Genomic DNA, 20,074 nt, shown 5'->3' on the forward strand with positions numbered 1-20,074 from the left:
CTTCAGTAGAATCTTGCTTGCATGTGAAATCAATGAGATTGTTCTATAGTTTCCACACTCTGTTGGGTCACCTTTCTTTGGAATGGGAACAAATATAGATTTCTTCCAGTCAATTGGCCAAGTGGTTCTCCCGATTTTAGCCTTTTACAAAAATACAATGTACATACGCACATTTTCTTAAATATCAATATTGTGTGTGTATTTACTTACAACTCCTCATGTAAGTTATTTCTACTGTTATGCTAAATAACACCACAGTCAAGTTCTTTGTTGACTACCTGTGTCTGTCTGCCCTCTTTTGAGAAGTTATTTTAATTACTTATGGTAGCATAAGGAGAGCGCTGATGGCCTGGTTGATATGGAGTTGCATTACCATCCAGAGGCAGGCTCACAAATCCACCAGATGTTCCAAGGGAGGAAAATTATTTACAGCCTCTTAAGAACCCACTGGTGGGTCCACTGTGAGTTGGTTCTGACTCAACAGGAATGACCGAGTTTATGTAAGAACAGATATTCCCAATTGGCACTAGACATCATGTAGAAGGAATTGAACATCTATCACACCCTTAATTTGTTATGTGCTAGGCCATGTGCTTACAAACATCTTGTTCAATCTTTGAAGAACTCTTGTTTGCATTTTGCAATAGAGAGAAAAATGAACCCAGAAATTTGATTAATCCACCTGAATCTCCTAAACCAAGATTTAATTTCAAGTCTGTCTGGGTGTACATTTGTGCTATTTCTCACATAGTGTGCTGTTAATTTGGCCCCAGGCCCTGGCATTCTAGGTCGCAGTTAACAAACAAGGGCCTTGGAATTCAGCAGTCCTCAAGTTAAATCCTGACTCCATGCCTAACTAGCCATGTGACCTTAAATAAGTCACTTAAGTCTGTGTGAGTAATAGTTAAATCTGCCTTTGTTGTGCTTGAGTACTGTGAGTTGGAATCTGACTCATAGCTGACCTTCTGACAAATTTTCAGAGGCAGTAAATCCCACAGGAGATTGTCCTGTTTCCCTTGCTGAGCAGCTGGGGGATTTGAACTGCTTATGGTTAGTAGTGCAGTTCCTTACTGCTGAGCCACCAGAGAGTTGTAAAAAGTAACTCGAAATCAACAACATAAAACATTCTGCACAGGATCTAATATAATGGAAGTCTTCAGGAAGGATTAGTGGCTGCTCCTGTTAGTTTTTACTGTCTTCATTCTTTTCCTTTTTAATAATTTTTAAAAAGAATTTTCCATTGCTATTATTTTTTGTCTGTGTACCATCAAATTGGATCTGATAGGTACAGAAAGAGATTGCCCGTTTCTCCAGCAGAGCATCTGGTGAATTTGAACTATGTACCCCTGGGATTGCAGTGCAGCTTCTTGCCACTAGGCCACCAGAGCTCCCTGATGTTTTTTGTCTTCATTATTTCTGAGCATTATGTTTCCTTGTGGGGTTGTGGAGATCTCACATGGTTCATGTCCTTTAGGCCACAGGATGTCCCACATTCACTGGAATCACCTTGGCCTCTGTCTTGGCAACTGTGACATGATAGAACATAAAGAGGATTCGAGGTTCAGGAATCCTGTTTATCAAGTGCCCCATCACGCTTACTAACTCTATTAAATCTTGCCTTAGCTCTTGCTCTTGCCTTAAATGTGAAAGACTGATTCAGCCTCAGTTGTTTTTAGGAAGTGAGACCTTTGTTATTACAGCAACTCATGCCCAGGTGAGCCCACAGCTATCCTATCAGTATGCTGGTGACCCCTACTTATAAGGGAGGAGAGAAGTGAACCCCGTAAGACACAGTGGAAGGCGAGTTCAGGCTCTCTGCTCGGGTCTGACTGTAATCACTGGCTGGCCTGTGTTTGAGATACTCTACAGGTTTCAACCACCCTGAGTGGTTGGACCAGAGGATCTCTTTGCTCTAAGACTTGAAAAACTGCCACTGAGAGGGTTTCTTAGAGTTAAAATTTAGATCTCAAATGAGAGGAAAGTATCACCAGGACTGGCAGCCCCATTTGGACCCCCTAGACTTCCACCAGTACTTGCCTTAAAAATTGCCTATAAAGTCAAGCTTTCATTAAGAAATCTAGCCCAGTTGGTTACCTGTTATGGTGAAAATACAGATTGCAACACCAGACCACCTGGCTCTGCCGCTTAACAGTTGTGTAACCTTAAGTACGTCACTTAACCATTGTTCTATTGTCCTCATTTGTCAAAGTTAGCTAATACTGCATTTCTACAGAGGGAAGCTTTTGGAGCAATGCCTGGAGTAGATAGTAAATGCCAGTAAGATGGAATTCTGTTTTTGTGTTTTATATACATTCTATTTGTAACCTATTCACAGAGCTTATACCTTGGTGTCTTGTCTACATTTCACATAGTAATCCTAACAAAGCAGGGATGTTTGCCCATTTTTCAGTCATTAACAGTTGGGCCCCAGGGCTCCTAGAGAAGCTGTAATTGTTCTTGTATTAGGAATCTCTTACTTCATCTAGGGTTTTCTCACCCTGTGACATATTCTTCAGGATGCCACCCAGACAACCATTTTAGCTCTGGGTGTGATTGCTTCTGCCTTTGAAATCCTGATATGCCCGAATCAGCTGTTCTTCATCTAACACCTCTGCCTTGAACAAATTCAGCTAGTGAAATTCAACCACTGTGTCATAATAAACGTGTGACTTTGAGGAAGTTAAGGAACATTTGATTCTATTTATACCTCTCCAGTCCCCTGGGTTCCTTTTGCTGCTGTCTTCATGTGGCAGATTGCAATTGATCTCTTATTCTTGTTTGACATTCTCCCCAGCTTTGCACTCTTCTCACCCTGATTTTAGAGGGGTTCAACAAATATTGTTTTGCCTCCTTGACATAACCTTTCCACTTGGTAGAAATGTGATTAAACTCCTGCCAGCATTTGTGTAAGTTACTGAAAGTAACCCTATTAAACAATCATGTATTAATAGTTTATTGTGGTCACCAAAGACTCTGGTGAGCAAAACTGTAGATTCTGGCTCTCACGGAGCTTATAAATGGTGACCACTTTCCTAAAGTTTTGAGGTTGTAGCTGCTTACTGCACTGAACGATAGCAGGGTGCTGGCTGCATCCAGGCCTGGTGGGAGACATCAGAAGGTGGAGACCTGAGAAATCAGTGGGAGTTGTAAAAGAGAAGGGGAAGATGAAAGAAGACAGCCTTGTGTATAAAAGGACAAGGTGTTTGTTGGCCTAAGCCTTGTGACCAGTTAAGTCTCTTACCGTCAGAACCCAGAAGAGAGTCCCTGCCAAAGAGCAGGACCATGTGGGCACTTGTCCTTGCTCCCAGTAGATGGGCCCTGTGTTAGCAAGGCTGTTTTAGGTGCAAGAATGTCCCCCTCAGGTTATCTGGGAAACAGTTTTTATTGTCAGTGATGTTGATAAATTTTTATTAAGAATATTTAACACATTGCAAGCAGTGGTAGAATCCTCATGTTTCATGGAGGAGACCAGGGTCTTGGTCTGTGAGTGGAGGTTTGTGTCTTGCGATTATGCTGAATGAGTTTCAGTAGAGCTTGGCAGACTAAATAAGACAGGCTTGAAGGTCTGCTGGTTGCCTTATGGAAAAACAGTTCATGAAAACCTATCAATCACATTGTCCTGTCTATGACCAGTCACAGAAATGGCATAGGATAAGGCAACATTTTAGTCCGTTGTTCCTGGAGTTGCTGTAAGTTGAGCCACATCAGTATACAGCAGTACTTCAAAGCCTTGTTTACAGATTGGGAAATGAGAAGATTGAAGCTTTTTAATAAATCATTTTCCTAAGGCCACAAAGCCTTTACAGATAGAGCTGAGGTATAAACCTAGTGGTCATATTTCAGAGCTCCTACTCTTTAAACATCAACCCAGGTGTGGAGAGAGTAAAAGGGACACATTAGTCATACTGACATTCTGAGGAAGGCATAGCTGTAGCATGAAGCCCATGGGGCCCTGGCGTGCATATTGTTGCCACCCAGGTCTCAGCAGCCTTGATGTTACGTTACGATGTTATGTTAAAGATGAGTGGCTAGTGAGACTGCCATAGTGTGGCTCAAAAAACCTGCCTGACTTAGCTGCTTCTACCACCAGTTTTGTTCATTTTGTATTCCTGGTGCCCTAAAAAGGTTGGGCAAGTTTCTTGGCACCCATTGGGTAGGTCTGAGAATTACTGGTCAGTAAGTAGGATGACTAACTGTGGGTCAGATTAGGAAGGTCTTGTGCTTAAAACCAGGCCATTTATATGCAAGGAGCTTTGTGTGCCACATTCTTCACAAGTGAATGGGTCTTAGGACCTCATGGATTGACCATCCTGATGTGTCATGGCTAATTCACAGGCACTTGATAACCCAATTGTGAGAAGTAACTCAAGTTGTACCACATTCCTTACCTCTATAACAGGAGGCACCATCCACACAGGGAAGTTAGTTTATTTACCAGGTCATCTCAGAAAAAGAATCCACAAAGTAGAAGTTTGATGCATAATATTAATTTGCATTACACTACTAAAAAATAAGGAAGATGTGTAATTCTGTGGAATGTTCATTTTCTGGGAACTCTGAAGCCAAAATGAGACTATTTACATAGAGCTCCTACAGATAGAAACATATATTTGGCCAGCATGATCATGTGTATGGATGCACTTACACTGAGCCTTTAGATTTCCTTGGGTGGGAATTGGAGCAAAATACTATTAATGATACTTGGGACATGTTGTTAGGAGCCATTAACTAACTCTTAGTGTCCCTAGGAAGAACAGATTGAAATCTTTCTCTGTCCTGTGCCATCCTCAGTCTCACCACACTCAAGTTCATTGTTGCAGTCATTGTGTGAGCCCATCTTGTTGAGGGTCTTGCTCTCTTTTGTTGACCTTTCCCAGCCTGATGTCTTTTTTGAAGGATGGACCCCTCTGACAACATGTCCAAAGGATGTGATAGACGTTTTACCATTCTTGCTTTTAAGGAGCATCCTGGCTATTCTTCCTCTAAGACAAACTTATTTGTTCTCTTGGGAGTCTGTGGGATATTTAGTACTCTTCTCCAACACCATTTTCATTTCTTCTTCTGTCATCTTATTCACTATCCAACTTCCAGATGTATAGAATGTAATTGAAAAAATCATTCCCTGGATCACTCTCATCTTAATCTCAATGGTCATATCCTTGATCTTTGGCACTTTGGAAAGGTCTTTGACAACAGCTTTGCCTAGAGCAGCACATCTTTTGGTTACTTGACTGCTTTTTCAATGGGTGTTCATTGTAAATCCAAGTAAAATGAAATCTCTGGGAACTTCAGTTCTTTATTCCATCTATCATAATGTTGCATATTAGTCCAGTGGTGAGGATTTTTGTTTTCTTGCTGTTGAGATGTAATCCTCATTTAAGATTCTACTCTTGCCACTTTTATTCTTGTCTTTCAGTACTTAAGAGATTTGTAAGAGCTGTGTCCTCTTGGCTTAGGTTGCAAGTTATAAATTATAATCTTTTATTTCTGTATACGGTGAACATGAAGGTATTTAAACATGTCTTCAAATCCTGGCCACTCTGCTGCTCTGTTTTGTGGCCTTTGGTAGGTCACCTCAGTACTCTGCTTCCACTGCCTGAACAGGTAATGATGATAGTGATGTAATTCAGGGGATTGATGCAGACATGTAACACTTAGCACTATGCCTGTCACATGCCTCAGTCAATGTTACTTCTCATCACTGCAGTCTGATACTAGAGAATTGGGATTAAAAAGGGTTAGCACCTTAACAGAAAGGGATAGAAATACTCCTTCCTGGTCTGTTTGGTGTCTCCTCAGGCATTCCCATCAAAAGCACCATGGACAATTCCACGACCACACAGTACGCCAATCTCATGCACAACTTCATCCTGAAGGCACGGAGCACGGTGCGAGAAATCGACCCCCAAAATGACCTTACCTTCCTTCGAATTCGCTCCAAGAAAAATGAAATTATGGTTGCACCAGGTAATAAGTCTTCATGTCTCCATTTAGGGGATGAAATTTAGAGCAAAGTCTTTGTAGCTTATCAGTTATAGTGCTGCTTGAGGCCACCAGCAAAAGCTCCTCAGGAAAGATGACATAAACTGTGTCTTGAAGGCCCAGGAAAACAAGTGTTAGCACGGCAGAGGGGGGTCAGAAAACTATTTGGATAAAGAAAAACCATTGGTTCTAAACCACTGTGCAAGGCAAAAACATTACCTAAAAAAACATTACCAAGTCATTTTAGCCTTTGAAAATTTTTCATGTGTTAATTTATGAAGTACAGTTCTTTTCTCTAAGCTGATACAGGAAGATTTTCCTTCAGGTTTGGAACTAATTGTTGGTACTGCTTTACTTGACGTTCCCAGCTTACATTTGGGAGTTCTGTAGTAAAAACAATTTCCTTAGGTTTACTCCCAGGGTGATGAGATGCTATTCTATAGGAATGGGACCACAAAAGGGAACAGCAGGGGCTCCTGTCCCACCTGCCTCAGCACTCACACCAGATCTTCAGGACTGGTGTTTGCATGGTTCCTTCTCTTACTTTTCCTCTTTTGGCTGAGCTGTCCTGTTGCATTTGCGTATGTAAAGTTTGCTGGTGATTCAACATGATGACACAGCTTGTCTGGGGCATCAGAATATGTATAGGAAGGAGTAGGAGGTAACACTAGTCCACTTTAGAAAAAGGGGTGTGTACCTCAAATACCATACTCAGGTCTTAGTCTTGGCAGAAATTTTCAGGGCAGAAAGTGATGGAATTGAGTTTATGGGCTAGATGAAAGAGGACAGTGGGGGTACCGCAACATGGATGCCCCTGCTTTTTGCAACATATCTGCTGAGGAGGCTGATTACAGAGTTCTGATATCAATTTGAAGGAGCAGAATGGATGCTTAGGCACTCCCAGCAACAAAGCACTGTGGGCTTTGTTCCCAGTCAGCTTGGGCCATAGAGGACCAGAGTGTCTTAAATTTCCAGTCTCTGTGGACAAATTTCCAGTCCTCTACAAAGCAGGCTGGGAACAGTTTAGCCTCTTATGGTTCCTGATGGTCTACACAGGAATTCAGATGTGTAACAAGAATAAATTATATAGAGCTCTGATGGCCTAGTGGCAAGAATCTGTGTTGCAATCTCTGAAGGTGCATGGTTTGAATCCACCAGATTCTCTGCTGGAGGAGGGGCAGTTTCTTCCTGTGCCAGTTGGATCCGATGTGGCACTGTACAACCTGAGGGGGGGAAAGTAGATTGTATAATATCTGTCAATGTATGTGGACAAAGTATCTTGGCTTAAAGCGTCTTTGAAACAGCAGAATAATGTTAGTGCTCTTGGCCATTTATTTATCAATTTAGCAGCAGAGATTTCCTTACTTGGCCTTGAGGACCTTCAGAACATGCAAAGCCCATGAATATAGCTGATGTGCTCGTCCAGGAGGTCAGAAACTCTGGAGTCAGACTCTTAAAGCTTCACAACACCCAGAGGCCCCAAAGCCTTGTTAGCAAGGCAAGAGCAACGTGGCCAGACCTTTACCTGGGCAATGGAAAGTGCCTGCTTTTACCTCGCTGCCACACTCCCCTTTTATCTTTATTTGAAGGGAGGTGGATGATAATTTAAAGTTGCTTCATATGAGAAATGTGTATTTTTTCTGACTACGCTCAGCACTGTGTTCCAACCCTACTGCTGCCTCTCCACTGAGGGCCCCACATGTTTCCGTCTCTTCCTTTCACTGGGCTCACCAGTTTGCCACTTCCTTCAGGGGTTTCCAGTCTGTATTAGGTAGGGCTACACTCTTCATACTTCTACTAGCAGCCTGTTCTTTCTATAGTCATGATTTGGAATTCTCTTTGACAGTTGATTTTCATTTGCAGATTCAGCATTTGTGAAGTTGGCTAACATCCAAAATGTATTTACAGCTCTCAATAATAAAGAGTTTTCATATTCCTTCCTGCTGAGAGCAGTGAAAAATACGAGCTCCAAGCAGAGACAAACTAGGCAGTAACACTTTAATTTTCAGACTGTGAACAAGGATAATTTTTCAAGGTCTACTCAAATACCATGGTTTTGTGCATTTTTGTTGGTAATTATGCTTTTTAAAATGAACCTATATAGCATGCAGAAAACATTCTTTGATGGTTACAAGTGAGAAGAGAGTGGAGATGAAAAAAATCAGTGAATACATAAATTATATTAAGATGGGTGAAGGTCAAAGTAGTATAATTAGATCATCAACATAGCATCATTAAAGAAAGAGGCACAGTGGTGTATAAGAAAGCCAGCTAGGGAAAAAAAAAAAGCCAGCTAGTCAACAAAAGTAAACACTGTTACATACATAATCCTGCATTATTCACAATATTAAATATTAATTTATAAGTGGTTTTGTAAACAGATGGGCAGAGGAACCGTAAGGGCAGGAGAGAGGGACCACACTCATGTGGACATAGGTCGGTTTGACAGACTGCTCTGTATGTACATTCTGTACTGCCTAGTCTGATATAACTCATAGCTGACCCTCCAGCCTGTTTTCAGAAGCAGATCACACAGGAGGAAACTTCCCACTATCTCTGGCACCACATCTAGTGGATTTGAAATGTGTGCAGCTTTGTGTGTGGATTTGATTGGCAGTGCAGCTCCTTACCCCTAGGCTAGTATGTTATAAATGTATTTAAGAGCCGGTGGCAAAATTACATAAACTAAGCTTAGTGGGCCTTCTATACCACTAGGTCAAAATGTTAAATCCATGTATCTAACAGTCAGTGGAGCAGAGTCACAAAAACTTAACCATAGCAAAATACCCTAAGGGAATGAGTTGGCTGGGCTCAGGTCTAATGACCACAGCCACTGTGAGCATCATCATCACCAGTGTTCTGCATTCTGTCGTTAGGTGCCGTCAAGTTGACCGCAACTCAGAGTAAGCCAGATCTGAACCCCGTCCTATGCTGTGCCATCCTCATCATTCCTCATAAACTTGAGTGCACTGCTTCAGTCACTGTATTGACTGATCCCTCTTGTTGAAGGTCATCTTCTCCTTCACTGACCTTCCCCTTTTCAAGCATGATGTCCTTTTCCAAGGACTAGTACCTCCTCTCATGCTCAAAATATTTAACATGAAACGTCTAAGGAACACCTTGGCTGCACCTTCTCCAAGACACAGATGTTTATTTTTTTGGAAGCCCATGGGATATTCAGTACTCTTCTCCAACTCAAAAGCCTTGATCATTCTAATTTTAGTATATATGCTGCCAATGCCTCAGTTACTCTAATGTCATCCTTAGTCTCTGTTCAATTCAGATGCATAGGAAGTACTTGAAAAGACCACGAGGGGAACTCTGGTGGCCTAGTGGTAAGGAGCTGCAACTACAATCCCAGAAGCGCACGGTTCGAATCCACCAGATGCTCTGCCGGGGAAGGAGGGACAATCTCCTCCTGTACCAGTCAGATCTGATTTGATGGTACACTCACACAAAAATAATAAAATAAAAATTTTTAAAAATTGTTGTTGTGGTTATGTGCCGTCGAGTCGCCTGCGACTCATAGCGACCCTATGTACAACAGCCCTAAACTCTGCTCTGTCCTGTGCCAATCGCACTGTCTCTGACACTCCCATCCCAATTATCCCAGTCACTGAATCAATCCACCTCATAGAGGGCCTTCCTCTCCTGTGCCGTCCCTCCACCCTCCCAAGCATGATGTCCCTCTCTAAGGACCGGTCTCTCCTCACTACATGTCTAAAGTAAGTTAGACAGAGCCTCAGAATCCTTGCCTCCAAGGAGCCACCCAGTTTAACTCTCTCCAGGACAAATCTATTTGTTTTCCTAGCAGTCCATGGTATTCTCAATACTCTTCTCCAGCACCACAGCTCAAAGGCATCAAATTCTCCTTCTATCCTCCTTGGTCATTGTCCAAAAAAAAAAGACCATGACTTGAATCAGGTGCACTTTAGTCTTTAAACTGACATCGTTGCTCCTGAAGACCTTGGAAAGGTCTTTGAAAGCAGAGTTTCCTAATACATTACATCTTTTGATTTCCTGACTGCTTGGCCAAGGGTGTTGACTGCAGCCAAGCAAGATGAAATAGTTGACAAGGTCAATCTTTTCTCCATCTGTTATGCTTACTGCTGAAGATCAAAAATTGCAGCCTTCGTAGCCTAGTGGCAAGAAGCTGCACTGCAGTCCCAGAGGTATGTGGTTCAATCAGATCCAATTTGACAGTACACGCACAAAATAATAAAATTTAAAAAAAAAATTGCAGGGGGGGAGGGCTGGGCGGGGAGAGAAGTACAGCAATGAATGAATGGAAATCCAAAATCTCTGTAAATGCTCATTAAAATTATTTTTAAAAAAATAAAGCTTAAGAAGAAGAAAAAATTGCAGCCTTCAATATGAATTATGTCTCAACATCAAGGGCAGCATTTGCCTAAGGTTGAAGCTCAGAAGGCAGGAAAGGATAGCAAAGAAAGACTGTGTACAATGGTTAAAGGAGAAACCGGTTAGCCTTGTAAACTTTCCCTCAAATCAATCGAGAAAAGGGAGAAATTTATCCCAAGCATAGTGCTATTATCTTTTATTCCTAAGTCTTGGTCGTAGTGTACCTTATGGACAAAAATAGGTGTTTGATAAACATCAGTCAGGAAATTAAAGTGGCTTGGCTAAGAGTTTGCTGTAAGTGAAATCACCAACACATATAAATAAGGTAGATTTAAATAAACTATTTGGTAAATTGATGAAAATGTGACTAGAAGATATTAAGAGTAATAGTTCAAAATTCACTAGTTCAGTGTTCACAGCTATTTTATAGGCTACAACTATGCCTAAGAAGATTCAGCTATATTTAAGTCTGTTTCGCCTCACTGGATAATTTGAGGAGCGATTTAAAATGCTTGCTATAGAAAATCCAAGATTACAGCTTTTACTATGGGTTACATCTTAACCTCAAAAAGAAATCCTTACCACTGGGCCAAGAACTAACATGGTAGATGGAGAAAAGATTGAAGGGATCAACAATTTCATCTTGCTCCACAGTCAACACCCTTGGTACCAGCAGTCAAGAAATGAAAAGGTGTGTTGGGAAAATTTGCTGTTAAAGGACCTCTCCAAAGTTTAAGGATGTCGGTTCAAAGACCAAAGTGTGCCTGATCCAAACCATGATGGTCTTTCATTCACTTGCTATGAAACTGAAATTTGCAGTGAGTAAGAAGACTAATTGATGCCAGAGTCTCCTGTGGACTGCAAAAAAACTAGTCTTGGAACCAAGGATGATGAAATTTCATCTCATATACTTTGGGTATGTTATTAGGAGGGGCCTGTCGTTGGAAGCCATCGAAGTTTGGAAAGGAGAAGGGTTCAGCAAAAGAGAGATGAACCTTCTTGTTGACTTTAACAGTGGGCTCAGGTGAATGAGATGAAGAGGATAACAGAACAGGGCAAGATTTATATCCATTCATAGGGTAGCTATGAGTCATAGTTAACTTGATGGCATAGAACAGCAACAATTAATGGCATAGCTTCCAGCATCACAGCAACACACAGGCCACCAAAGAATGGCAAACCAATAGATCAGCAGCGGGTCAAATTTATGGGTCCAAGCAAATTGGAATTCCCTCCCCCCAAAAAAAGAAACGGGGATTGGGGGAGATCAATGTCCTATGACAGTTTACTGTGCCAGCATTGAACTAGAGCTTAATAAATGAGGGTAAAATGTACTGTTAGTACTAGTTGTGTCTGTTTATTCCCAGATTTAATAGCTTTTTATTAGGAGAATGACCATACTTTAGTCTGAAATTTGAGCAGACACAGACAGACATGATGTTTTCCCTTTTCTGTGCTCTTTAGTAGGAAACAGACCAGAGGTCTTTAGAACATCTTGATCAAATTAAACCATCGTAATTAGAAAGCTCTAAGTCCCACTGTTTTCTCATTTGTAAAATGAGAACACACCTGCCTCAGAATCCTTATGGTTTGAAGATTTAGGGAACAATGTAGGATTTGGTGGCACTATTGGAGACTTTGGCTTCTCTGTGTTTGCTGTTAAATAACGAGTGGGCAGACTTACCTCTGAAACTCCACTCTGGCTTAAAATTAGTTTCATGAAGGACATTTCACCTTGTGGTTGGAATTCCTCAGAGCTGAAATCCACCTAGTGCTCTTGGAATTTTCTTGTTTGGAAGGTTCTAGAAGACCAGTAGAACTTGTGATAGAAAGTGACACTCATGTCAGGCCAGTGGCACTGAGGTTGGAATTTCTCTTTTACTACTAACTACCAGAATGAGTTTAGGTTAAGGGTTCTCCTGTAAGCAGCAGCTTCCACGTCACCTGAGAACTTGTTACGATTGCCCCACCTCAGACCTAGAGACAGCCCCACACTGGTTTAACCACCTGCAAGTGAGTTTAATCAACTTGTGTATAGCATCAGTAGATCTTGGTTGCTGTGGTTGAAGTCTTTGGCTGCTAACCAAAAGATGGGCAGCTCAAACTCACCAGCTCCTCTGTGGCAGGAAAGATCTCGTAGTCTGCTGCAAAAGATTACAGCCTAGAAAGCCCTGAGGCAGTTCTCCTGTCAGATGTAGGTCATCATGTGTCTTGTGTCAGCAGTGCTGTGAATCCAAACTGACTTGGCTATGCACATGCAGCTGCAAGAGGCCAACCTACTACCTCAGGCAACTCATTTAAACTCTGTGAACTGTTGAACTTTTGGTGGTGAGTATTGGGAGAATCAAGACATAGGATATGCCCAGAGGATGCAGTTATTTCAAGTAGTTTTCCAGCAAGCCACACTTGTGTAACCCTGACAGAGAACTTGCAAGTTTATCTCTTTTCCTAGCAATTAGGAGCCTGAACAGTTATGCCTTCTACTGTGTGATTTTTGTTTTGGCTTACTGTAATAGAAATTTAGTCTCCATTCTGGGGACTAGAAGCACAAATTTAGCATGTCATCAGATTCTCACTGTGAAGGCTGTCTTGCCTTGCTAACGGTGTTTGCTGGTAATCTTCTCAGGCTTTCGTGTATCTGTTTTATATTTTTTATGTTTAATGACCTAGTGATCTATTTTTTTATTGCACTTTCTCCTCACTTTTTAGTGATTTATCCTTTTTAATTCTCTCTCTTACAGATAAAGACTATTTCCTGATTGTGATTCAGAATCCAACTGAATAACCTTCTCTCTAGGGTCCCTGTGTTATTCTTTAATGCCACCCAAGAAGACGAAGTAATCACGCCAACCCAGTGCAAGTGGAAATCACCCAATGACCCACCCACTCATTCCAGTCTCCTGATCACGGGCAGGCTGGTCAGTCCAGCCACCCCACCAGCGGAATCCCTCTGCTGCACCAAATGCTCCAAGTCCCCAGGCTGAGGGCCTTCTCTGACCACCTCTGGGGTTTGGAGCTTGAGCTGCTGAGCACCCAACCCACCTTCTTTCTGACCTTCAGTTCACTCGTCCTCCATGGAAATGCTGTTTTTCTTTCACTAAAAATAACCAAGATGCTTACTCAGCTTGCAGTTGTCTTTAAATACTAGGTTGCAGGGGCATTTCCTGTCCTTAACCATAAGATCTGAGTATTTGCTGCTGGGTCCAGCTCCCAGAGCACTATCCATTCTTGTGCTAGTAACTCCAATTACTGGTGTCTGGTTGGTCTCTTGTCCCTTGCCTATTGCTGCCATTGTTATGGGCAGTCAAGCAGTTAATTGATTCATAGCTGACCCTTCAGCTGGTTTTCAATGGCTATAAATTGCACAAGAGGAAACTGCCATCTTTCTCCCAAGGAGCAGCTAGTGGATTCGAACTACATGCCTCTGGGATCACAACACAGCAGTCTTAAAGATGCTTTGTTATTTTCTCCTTCCACCTATGTTTAAAAAGTTCTGGGTTTCATTTGCTTTCAAAGTTCATTTGTTTTCCTGTTAAGCTGCACTGGAAGAGTTAAAAAGACCCAAAATATACTGGGTGTGTCATGTACGGCAGCTCCTACCATCCTCCGAGAACCTTCTGAAGATAGAGTGGTACAATCTTAATTTAGATGAAAGGGTTGCTGAGGGTTTCAAATCCAGAAAGCCCCAAGGTTCTGCTGCTCCTACACTGCCTTCCCCAGAAACCCTAGCTTATTCCTTAAGACTTGCCCACGGTTCCAAACACAGACCTGTCACCCAGCAGCATTCAGGCTTTCGCTCCCCCAGAAAGTACATGTATTTCTTTTTTGTTACACAGGAGTGTATATACAGCATAAATCTTGTTTTAATAATTATTTTATTGCTTGTGTGTGCATGTACTGTCAAATTGGACTTGACTGGTAAAAAAGATTGCCTCTCCTTCTCCAGCAGAGCATCTGGTGGATTTGAACCGCATACAGCATAAATCTTGATACCTATTCATTGTCCTTCTGTCCCAGAAGCAGCTGCAGCCTTCATCTTCCAGCTAACTTTTCAGCGAGATTTCTGTAATGGTATCAATAAAACATACCTTTGCGAGCCTAAGAATATGGTTTCTAAAGGCCCAGCAAAATTTTTTCAAAACCTTTTCCAATGAAAAATCATAAGGGTTTTCCACTGTTTCTCTCAATGTAAAAATAATTCCTTCTCCAACTTTTTCCAAATGTTCAAATAAAATGGATTCACCAAGAAATCCCTGCACACCTCCCCTTCTGGGAGCCCAAGCAACACATTCTGATTATAGAGGTGGAGCACAGTGGCCCTACTGGTAGATTCAGTGGTTTAAGTTGTGGCTACCACTACTATCTTTTCAGAGGCTGTAAGAGTCCTGGTTCTTTCTAATGAGCTCCTCCACAAAGGAGAGTAAACTGGTTTGAATTAAAATGATTTCTCCTGGGAGGTGAGGTTGGAGGTAAAAACAGGGAGAGGTCTTTCCCCAAGGAAGATGTGGGTCATGCTCTGGATCAGGTTAGGAGGACTGGAGCCTGCCTTTCCTCAGTCCCCTGCTACTCTTTCCATTGAGCTCAGATTGACTACCGGAAAAGCCACACAGCTTCTGAGTATGTATGCAGTCAGTCACCAGGCAATGGAAGTGTGAATGCTTGCAAATTTCCCAAAAGAAAACACCTTAGATGGATTCAGGTTCTTAATCTTGTCTCTGCAAATAGATGTGTCATAAAATAGAAAAATTGGAATTGTTTGTTTGTTTTTTTTTAACTTTTTTTGGTGTGTGTACCATCAAATTGGATCTGACTGGTATAGGAAGAGATTGTCCCTCCTTCTCCAGCAAAGCATCTCGTGGATTTGAACTGCGTGCCTCTGGGATTGCAGGGTGGAAAAAAAATCAGAATTTGTAAAAAGTGTAAATACAGGGAAAAAAGATACTGAGGGTTCCATTCCAGACCATAAATAAGTCATGAGAATATTTTGGTTTCGCAGTGCATAAATAAAAATTCTCGAATACATTAGTCAATTAAGAATGCAGTAATAGAATTTTAAACATACCAAGAGTTAGTAAAAAGTGAGCACATGCTGTTGGAAAAACTGCACCAACAGCCTACTCTAAGAGTGGCCACAAATCTTCAATTCTGTAGCACAATAAAGCAAGCGCAAGTGTACCTGTGACTACATGTGCAAAAATCCTTGTTTCTGTACTTAAAATGTGTGTGAGAATATAAAGATGGGCCATTTTGTCTTGTTAATGACAGCCTTAGAAACCTGAAGAAGGGTCAGTAGAAATCAGAACTAGACTCACCTGGCAGTGTGACATTAACAGTGAATCGTACAAATCTTCAGCACAGCTTTTGACAAATGTTTACACCTGTGCAACTTAACCCTCTTCTAAGAGCCTCACCCCCCAAGAAGCATATAAGCTGCTTCCCAATCTCCATCCCCCAACTCCTCCTGTAGAGAATTGTATTTTAAGATACAATTCTAAAAAAAAAAAATTTTTTTTAAAAAGGATACAATTCTTAACCTCTTGGCTGGGTCCCTGAATCTTGACCGGGAATCCAGGGAAGCAGTGGCTTCTCAGAGGAAGTGCTGTTCTGGCGTCAGTCTGTGAGCTGGTCTTGCTGTTTCTCCAAAAATGTATTTTAAGAGCATTCGGGGGGTGGGTGGGGGGAGATCTTCTGTATAATCTTTCTTGTACTTGGCTCAAACCAGTTGCATGTTTGTACCTTTTAAAATCTGAGAATCCTAAGTCAAGGTTTTGGTTTGTCTTTACTTGCTAAATACAACAAGGCGAGGGGGAAGGAAGGTTTGGAAAGGCAGCAGGAAGAAACTGCAACAGACAAGAAAGCAATGAAAAAGTGTTAACATTTCTTTAATACTATTTTAAGAAGAAATGTCCTTTTGTTCTAGGACAGTTTTGAGGAACGAAGCTTCCTTATGTTGTTTAAATCCTTTTAACCGTGGTAGTTTGCCTCGATACCACAATCTCGCTAAGCATCACTTCTGACCTTGTATCAAAGATGACCTTTCTGTGGAATGAAAAGGAAAGTTTTAACTTAAACTTTAACTGAATCAGAATTATTTTTCCATCTGAAAGTATTTTCCCTTGAAAAAGGTTCCTGTCAGAAAAGCCAGCATTCAGCTAATGGAGGCATTGCAAGACCCAAGAATGCACCCTAAATGAGGAGCTCCAAGGGAGCTCTGGTGGCACAGCGGTTAAGGCAGCACAGGGTCTGAATCCTCCCGGTGCTCTGTGGGAGGATGAACAATCTCCAATGTGATTAAGATGCCTCTGAAAACCTGCTGGAGGGTCAGCTATGAGTCAGTTTCAACTCCACGTCACTCAACAGGCACCTCCAGGTGTGTTCCCTCCTATAACTCTTAACAGATTTCAGGTGTCACACCAGTACAACCTTCTAGAGAACAGCCATTTTATAGGACATGTTCCATGATGAACAAGCATCTCACCTGAAGACAGCTATTTTTAAAGCAACTCACATAAAGCAACGTGATGCTGCTGAATGAAGCATACTCCCAACATCTTGATCATCTGCACATGCTCTCTACAAAGCCCAGGAAGAACTGTTGGCAGAAGCCATCTTGAAAGAACAACTGCACAAATGATTATCCTAATCCCTTTCATGTGAGCCAATCCTAGATGTTTTCTCCTCCTCTTTTTATGAATAAACATGACAATCTTTTCCTTTCCTTGAAGAAACAGGATATACTATCCCAGCATATACAGCCTTCATCATGAGTTAGCACCGCCTTGTCTCTGTCTTTTTGTATTTTCTCCTATAAACCCCTCTTTGCTTGCATAGAAAAACGTGGACTTCTGTTTTGCTATTCTTACTTAATAGGAAGAATCATGTAAATTTAAAAAGTGCACTGGAGCCCCCCCCCCTTTTTTTTTTGTTACAATACTTAAGAGTCCAACTACAGAATGACTCAGTTGCTAAACATCAACACATCAACTTGGTAGGCACAATCAATGATGGATGAACTTACATTGATGAACTTATGTTGTTACGTGCTGTTGAGTCGCCTGTGTCTCATGGTGACCCTATATTCAACAGCCCTAAATTCTGCTCTGTCCTGTGGCAATCTCATTGTCTCTGACACACCTACTCCCATGGGCCCTAGTCACTGAATCAATCCACCTCAGAGAGGGTCTTCCTCTCCTGCACTGTCCCTTCACCCTCCCAAGCATGATGTCCCTCTCCAAGGACTGATCCCTCTTTGCAACACATCCAAAGTATGTCAGACAAAGCTTCAGAAGTTAGAAGGTAATGATTATGACCATGTTTTGTGCGTTAGCCAAAGAATGTCTTCTTTGGTGAAGTGTCTTTTCATGTCCTCTGCCCATTTTGTAATTAGATGATCTTTTTCTTGCTTTTGTACTGGAGCTTATGATAAATTGTAGGGATGGGTCCCTTCTCAGATCAGGTATCACCAAATATTTTTTTCCTATTTTGTAGGTCTCTTTCCACTCTTTTGGAGAAGTCTGGTGAAGCACATAGGGATTTAATTTTTAGGTCCCAATTGTCTATCTAGTTTATTCTTTGCTGACTGTGCATTCTTTGTTACATCTGATCAACAATTTCCAAATGTCTACTAGGCATCAACATGTTAAATAAGACCTGTTAGACTTACACCTCAAAAACATTGATTTTTCAAATGGAAAAAAATTCTGACTGGAGTTCTGAGTCTAGCTGAACACAGACTGGTGATTAGTATTTAAAACAAGGGGGACACACACAAAAAAAAGCAAGGGACATAATTCACCAGAGTAAGACAACAGAATGAGAAGGCAAAAGGTCAACATAGAGAAGCGATTCAAATTAGATTTCAGTTCAGCTACAATGAGAAACAATGGAGGCCCCACTATAATAAATCTTACCTGATTAGCAGTTTAAACTGGAATAATGACTCCAAAAAGACATCAGAAAGTCAGTCTGTCTCAGATTTCAGTTCCACCATCCTCAGGATGTGTGGGCCTTATTTCTGTGAGCTAAAACTGCTGCTGGAATTTTGCTCATCACATTCATTGACAGAGGATAGAGGAGAAGGACTAACTTTTTGCTCTTAAGAATGTTCCTTAAAAAAAAAAAGAATGTTCCTTGAACTGAGGGGGAGGAGGGACAGGGAGGAAAATGAATAATAATGAATGAATGGAAATCCAAGTTCTTTATAAACTTTCATTAAAATCTTAAAAAAAAAAGGAATGTTCTAGAAATCTCACACATCACTTTTCACATAGCTACATTTCCATTTTCAACTGCAAAGAGGATAGAAAAATGTTCTAGCTGGGTGCAAGGACACTGTCGAAAAAAGAAATTGAAGAAGCCTGTAGAAGGGGGAAGGCCAACTCTAAAACCACACGGCAGTGAAGCCATCTTTGGGGACCAAAAAAGGGACAGCCTGAGCAAAACTTGTTGACCAGGGAAAAGACAGAGGAAGGGGGAGGAGAACACAACGATGACACACATGGAGGGAGGATGGACAGACTGAACACACACACACAGAGGGATGGAGGAAAGGTCAGAAAGCATGGGGGGGGAGGCGGGCAAACAGCAGGAAGAAATGAAGCCTCTATGCTAAGCCTTTCTGTGGTTTTATTGAGAATCAACAGGAAGTAAACAAAGAAAAATCACCATAAAGTAAGTAACAACAAAGGATCATGAGGAAGTAAATCACAAAGAGAATTCTTTTGCAAATGAAGCTGAATTCTCCTCTACTGTTAACCTTATGCTTATCTTAGGATCAGTAAAAACAAACAATTATGAAAAGGTCTGCCTCTAGGGGAGTTCTGGTGGCCTAGTGGCAAGAAGCTGTACTGCAATCCCAGAGATATGTGGTTCAAAGGAAGGGCAATCTCCTGTACCTGTCAGATCTGATTTGACGGTACAGACACACACAAAATAATAAAATTTTAAAAAATTTATAAAAAAAAAAAGGTCTGCCTCTGTGAAGCCCAAGGTATGCCTTGGTGATACAGGGGAAGCCTTCCTCATTTCCTGATGCAGCATTTGGTTAAATATTAATTTGGTATTTGGCTTCCCACACACAGAACTTTGAAATTAAAAACAGCTGATCATTCCTAGGAATAACAAGACAGCCAGTATAGCAGAAGCAAAGGGATGACAGTAGTTGGGACCAGAGGAGCAGCAGAAAATCAAACCCCCAAGTGCCTTATGTATTTTGGCTGTCACTTTGAATAGGTGGGTACAAGTACATGCCCTACATTGCCACTATAGTGAAAATTGTGAGATCACAGCAAGGACACCAATGAGTAGATAATGGCAATCGCCCCAGCAAGAGCCAATTGTGGCTCTGACCTAAACGGCAGCAATGGGCATGGAGAGAAGCAGTCTGATTTTGTACATTTTACTGGAGTGGATTTAGATGTGGGAGTGATTGGAAAGAAATGAGTCAAAGACCAACCAAAGTTGATGGCCTGAAAAACATGCGAAAGATCAAAAGCAAAGCAAGATCACAGGCTGGTTGGGGTGAGTCAAGTGTTAAGTATCAGCAATTCAAGATGTCCTAGGCCAGGCTGAAGGATTCAAGGGAGTCTGGGAGATGAAAGAAAACTTCTCTCAGTGAGGAAAGAAGTTGACAATCAAGGAGGGGTCATATGAGACACTGCCATTGGTCAGAAAGATGAACCAAGACTTAGGGGTTTGGAGGATGGACCGTCTTCCCAAACTCTAGTCTCAGGCA

General features: G+C 41.6%; 1 protein-coding gene across 1 annotated transcript in view; it reads left to right on the forward strand.

Moving 5' to 3' along the window:
- Window positions 1–13,126, forward strand: part of DYNLRB1 (dynein, light chain, roadblock-type 1) — a 20,872-nt gene extending 7,746 nt beyond the window's left edge. The window contains exons 4-5 of the mRNA XM_006881701.1: window positions 5,800–5,967; window positions 13,083–13,126. Of these exons, the coding sequence (XP_006881763.1) occupies window positions 5,800–5,967; window positions 13,083–13,126 (212 nt within the window). The remainder of the gene's footprint in view (window positions 1–5,799; window positions 5,968–13,082) is intronic.
- The last annotated feature ends 6,948 nt before the right edge of the window (window positions 13,127–20,074 follow it).

The sequence above is a fragment of the Elephantulus edwardii genome, unplaced genomic scaffold (genome assembly GCF_000299155.1).
Source record: "Elephantulus edwardii isolate Elephantulus edwardi_28Jun2011 unplaced genomic scaffold, EleEdw1.0 scaffold00015, whole genome shotgun sequence".
Lineage (NCBI taxonomy): Eukaryota > Metazoa > Chordata > Mammalia > Macroscelidea > Macroscelididae > Elephantulus > Elephantulus edwardii.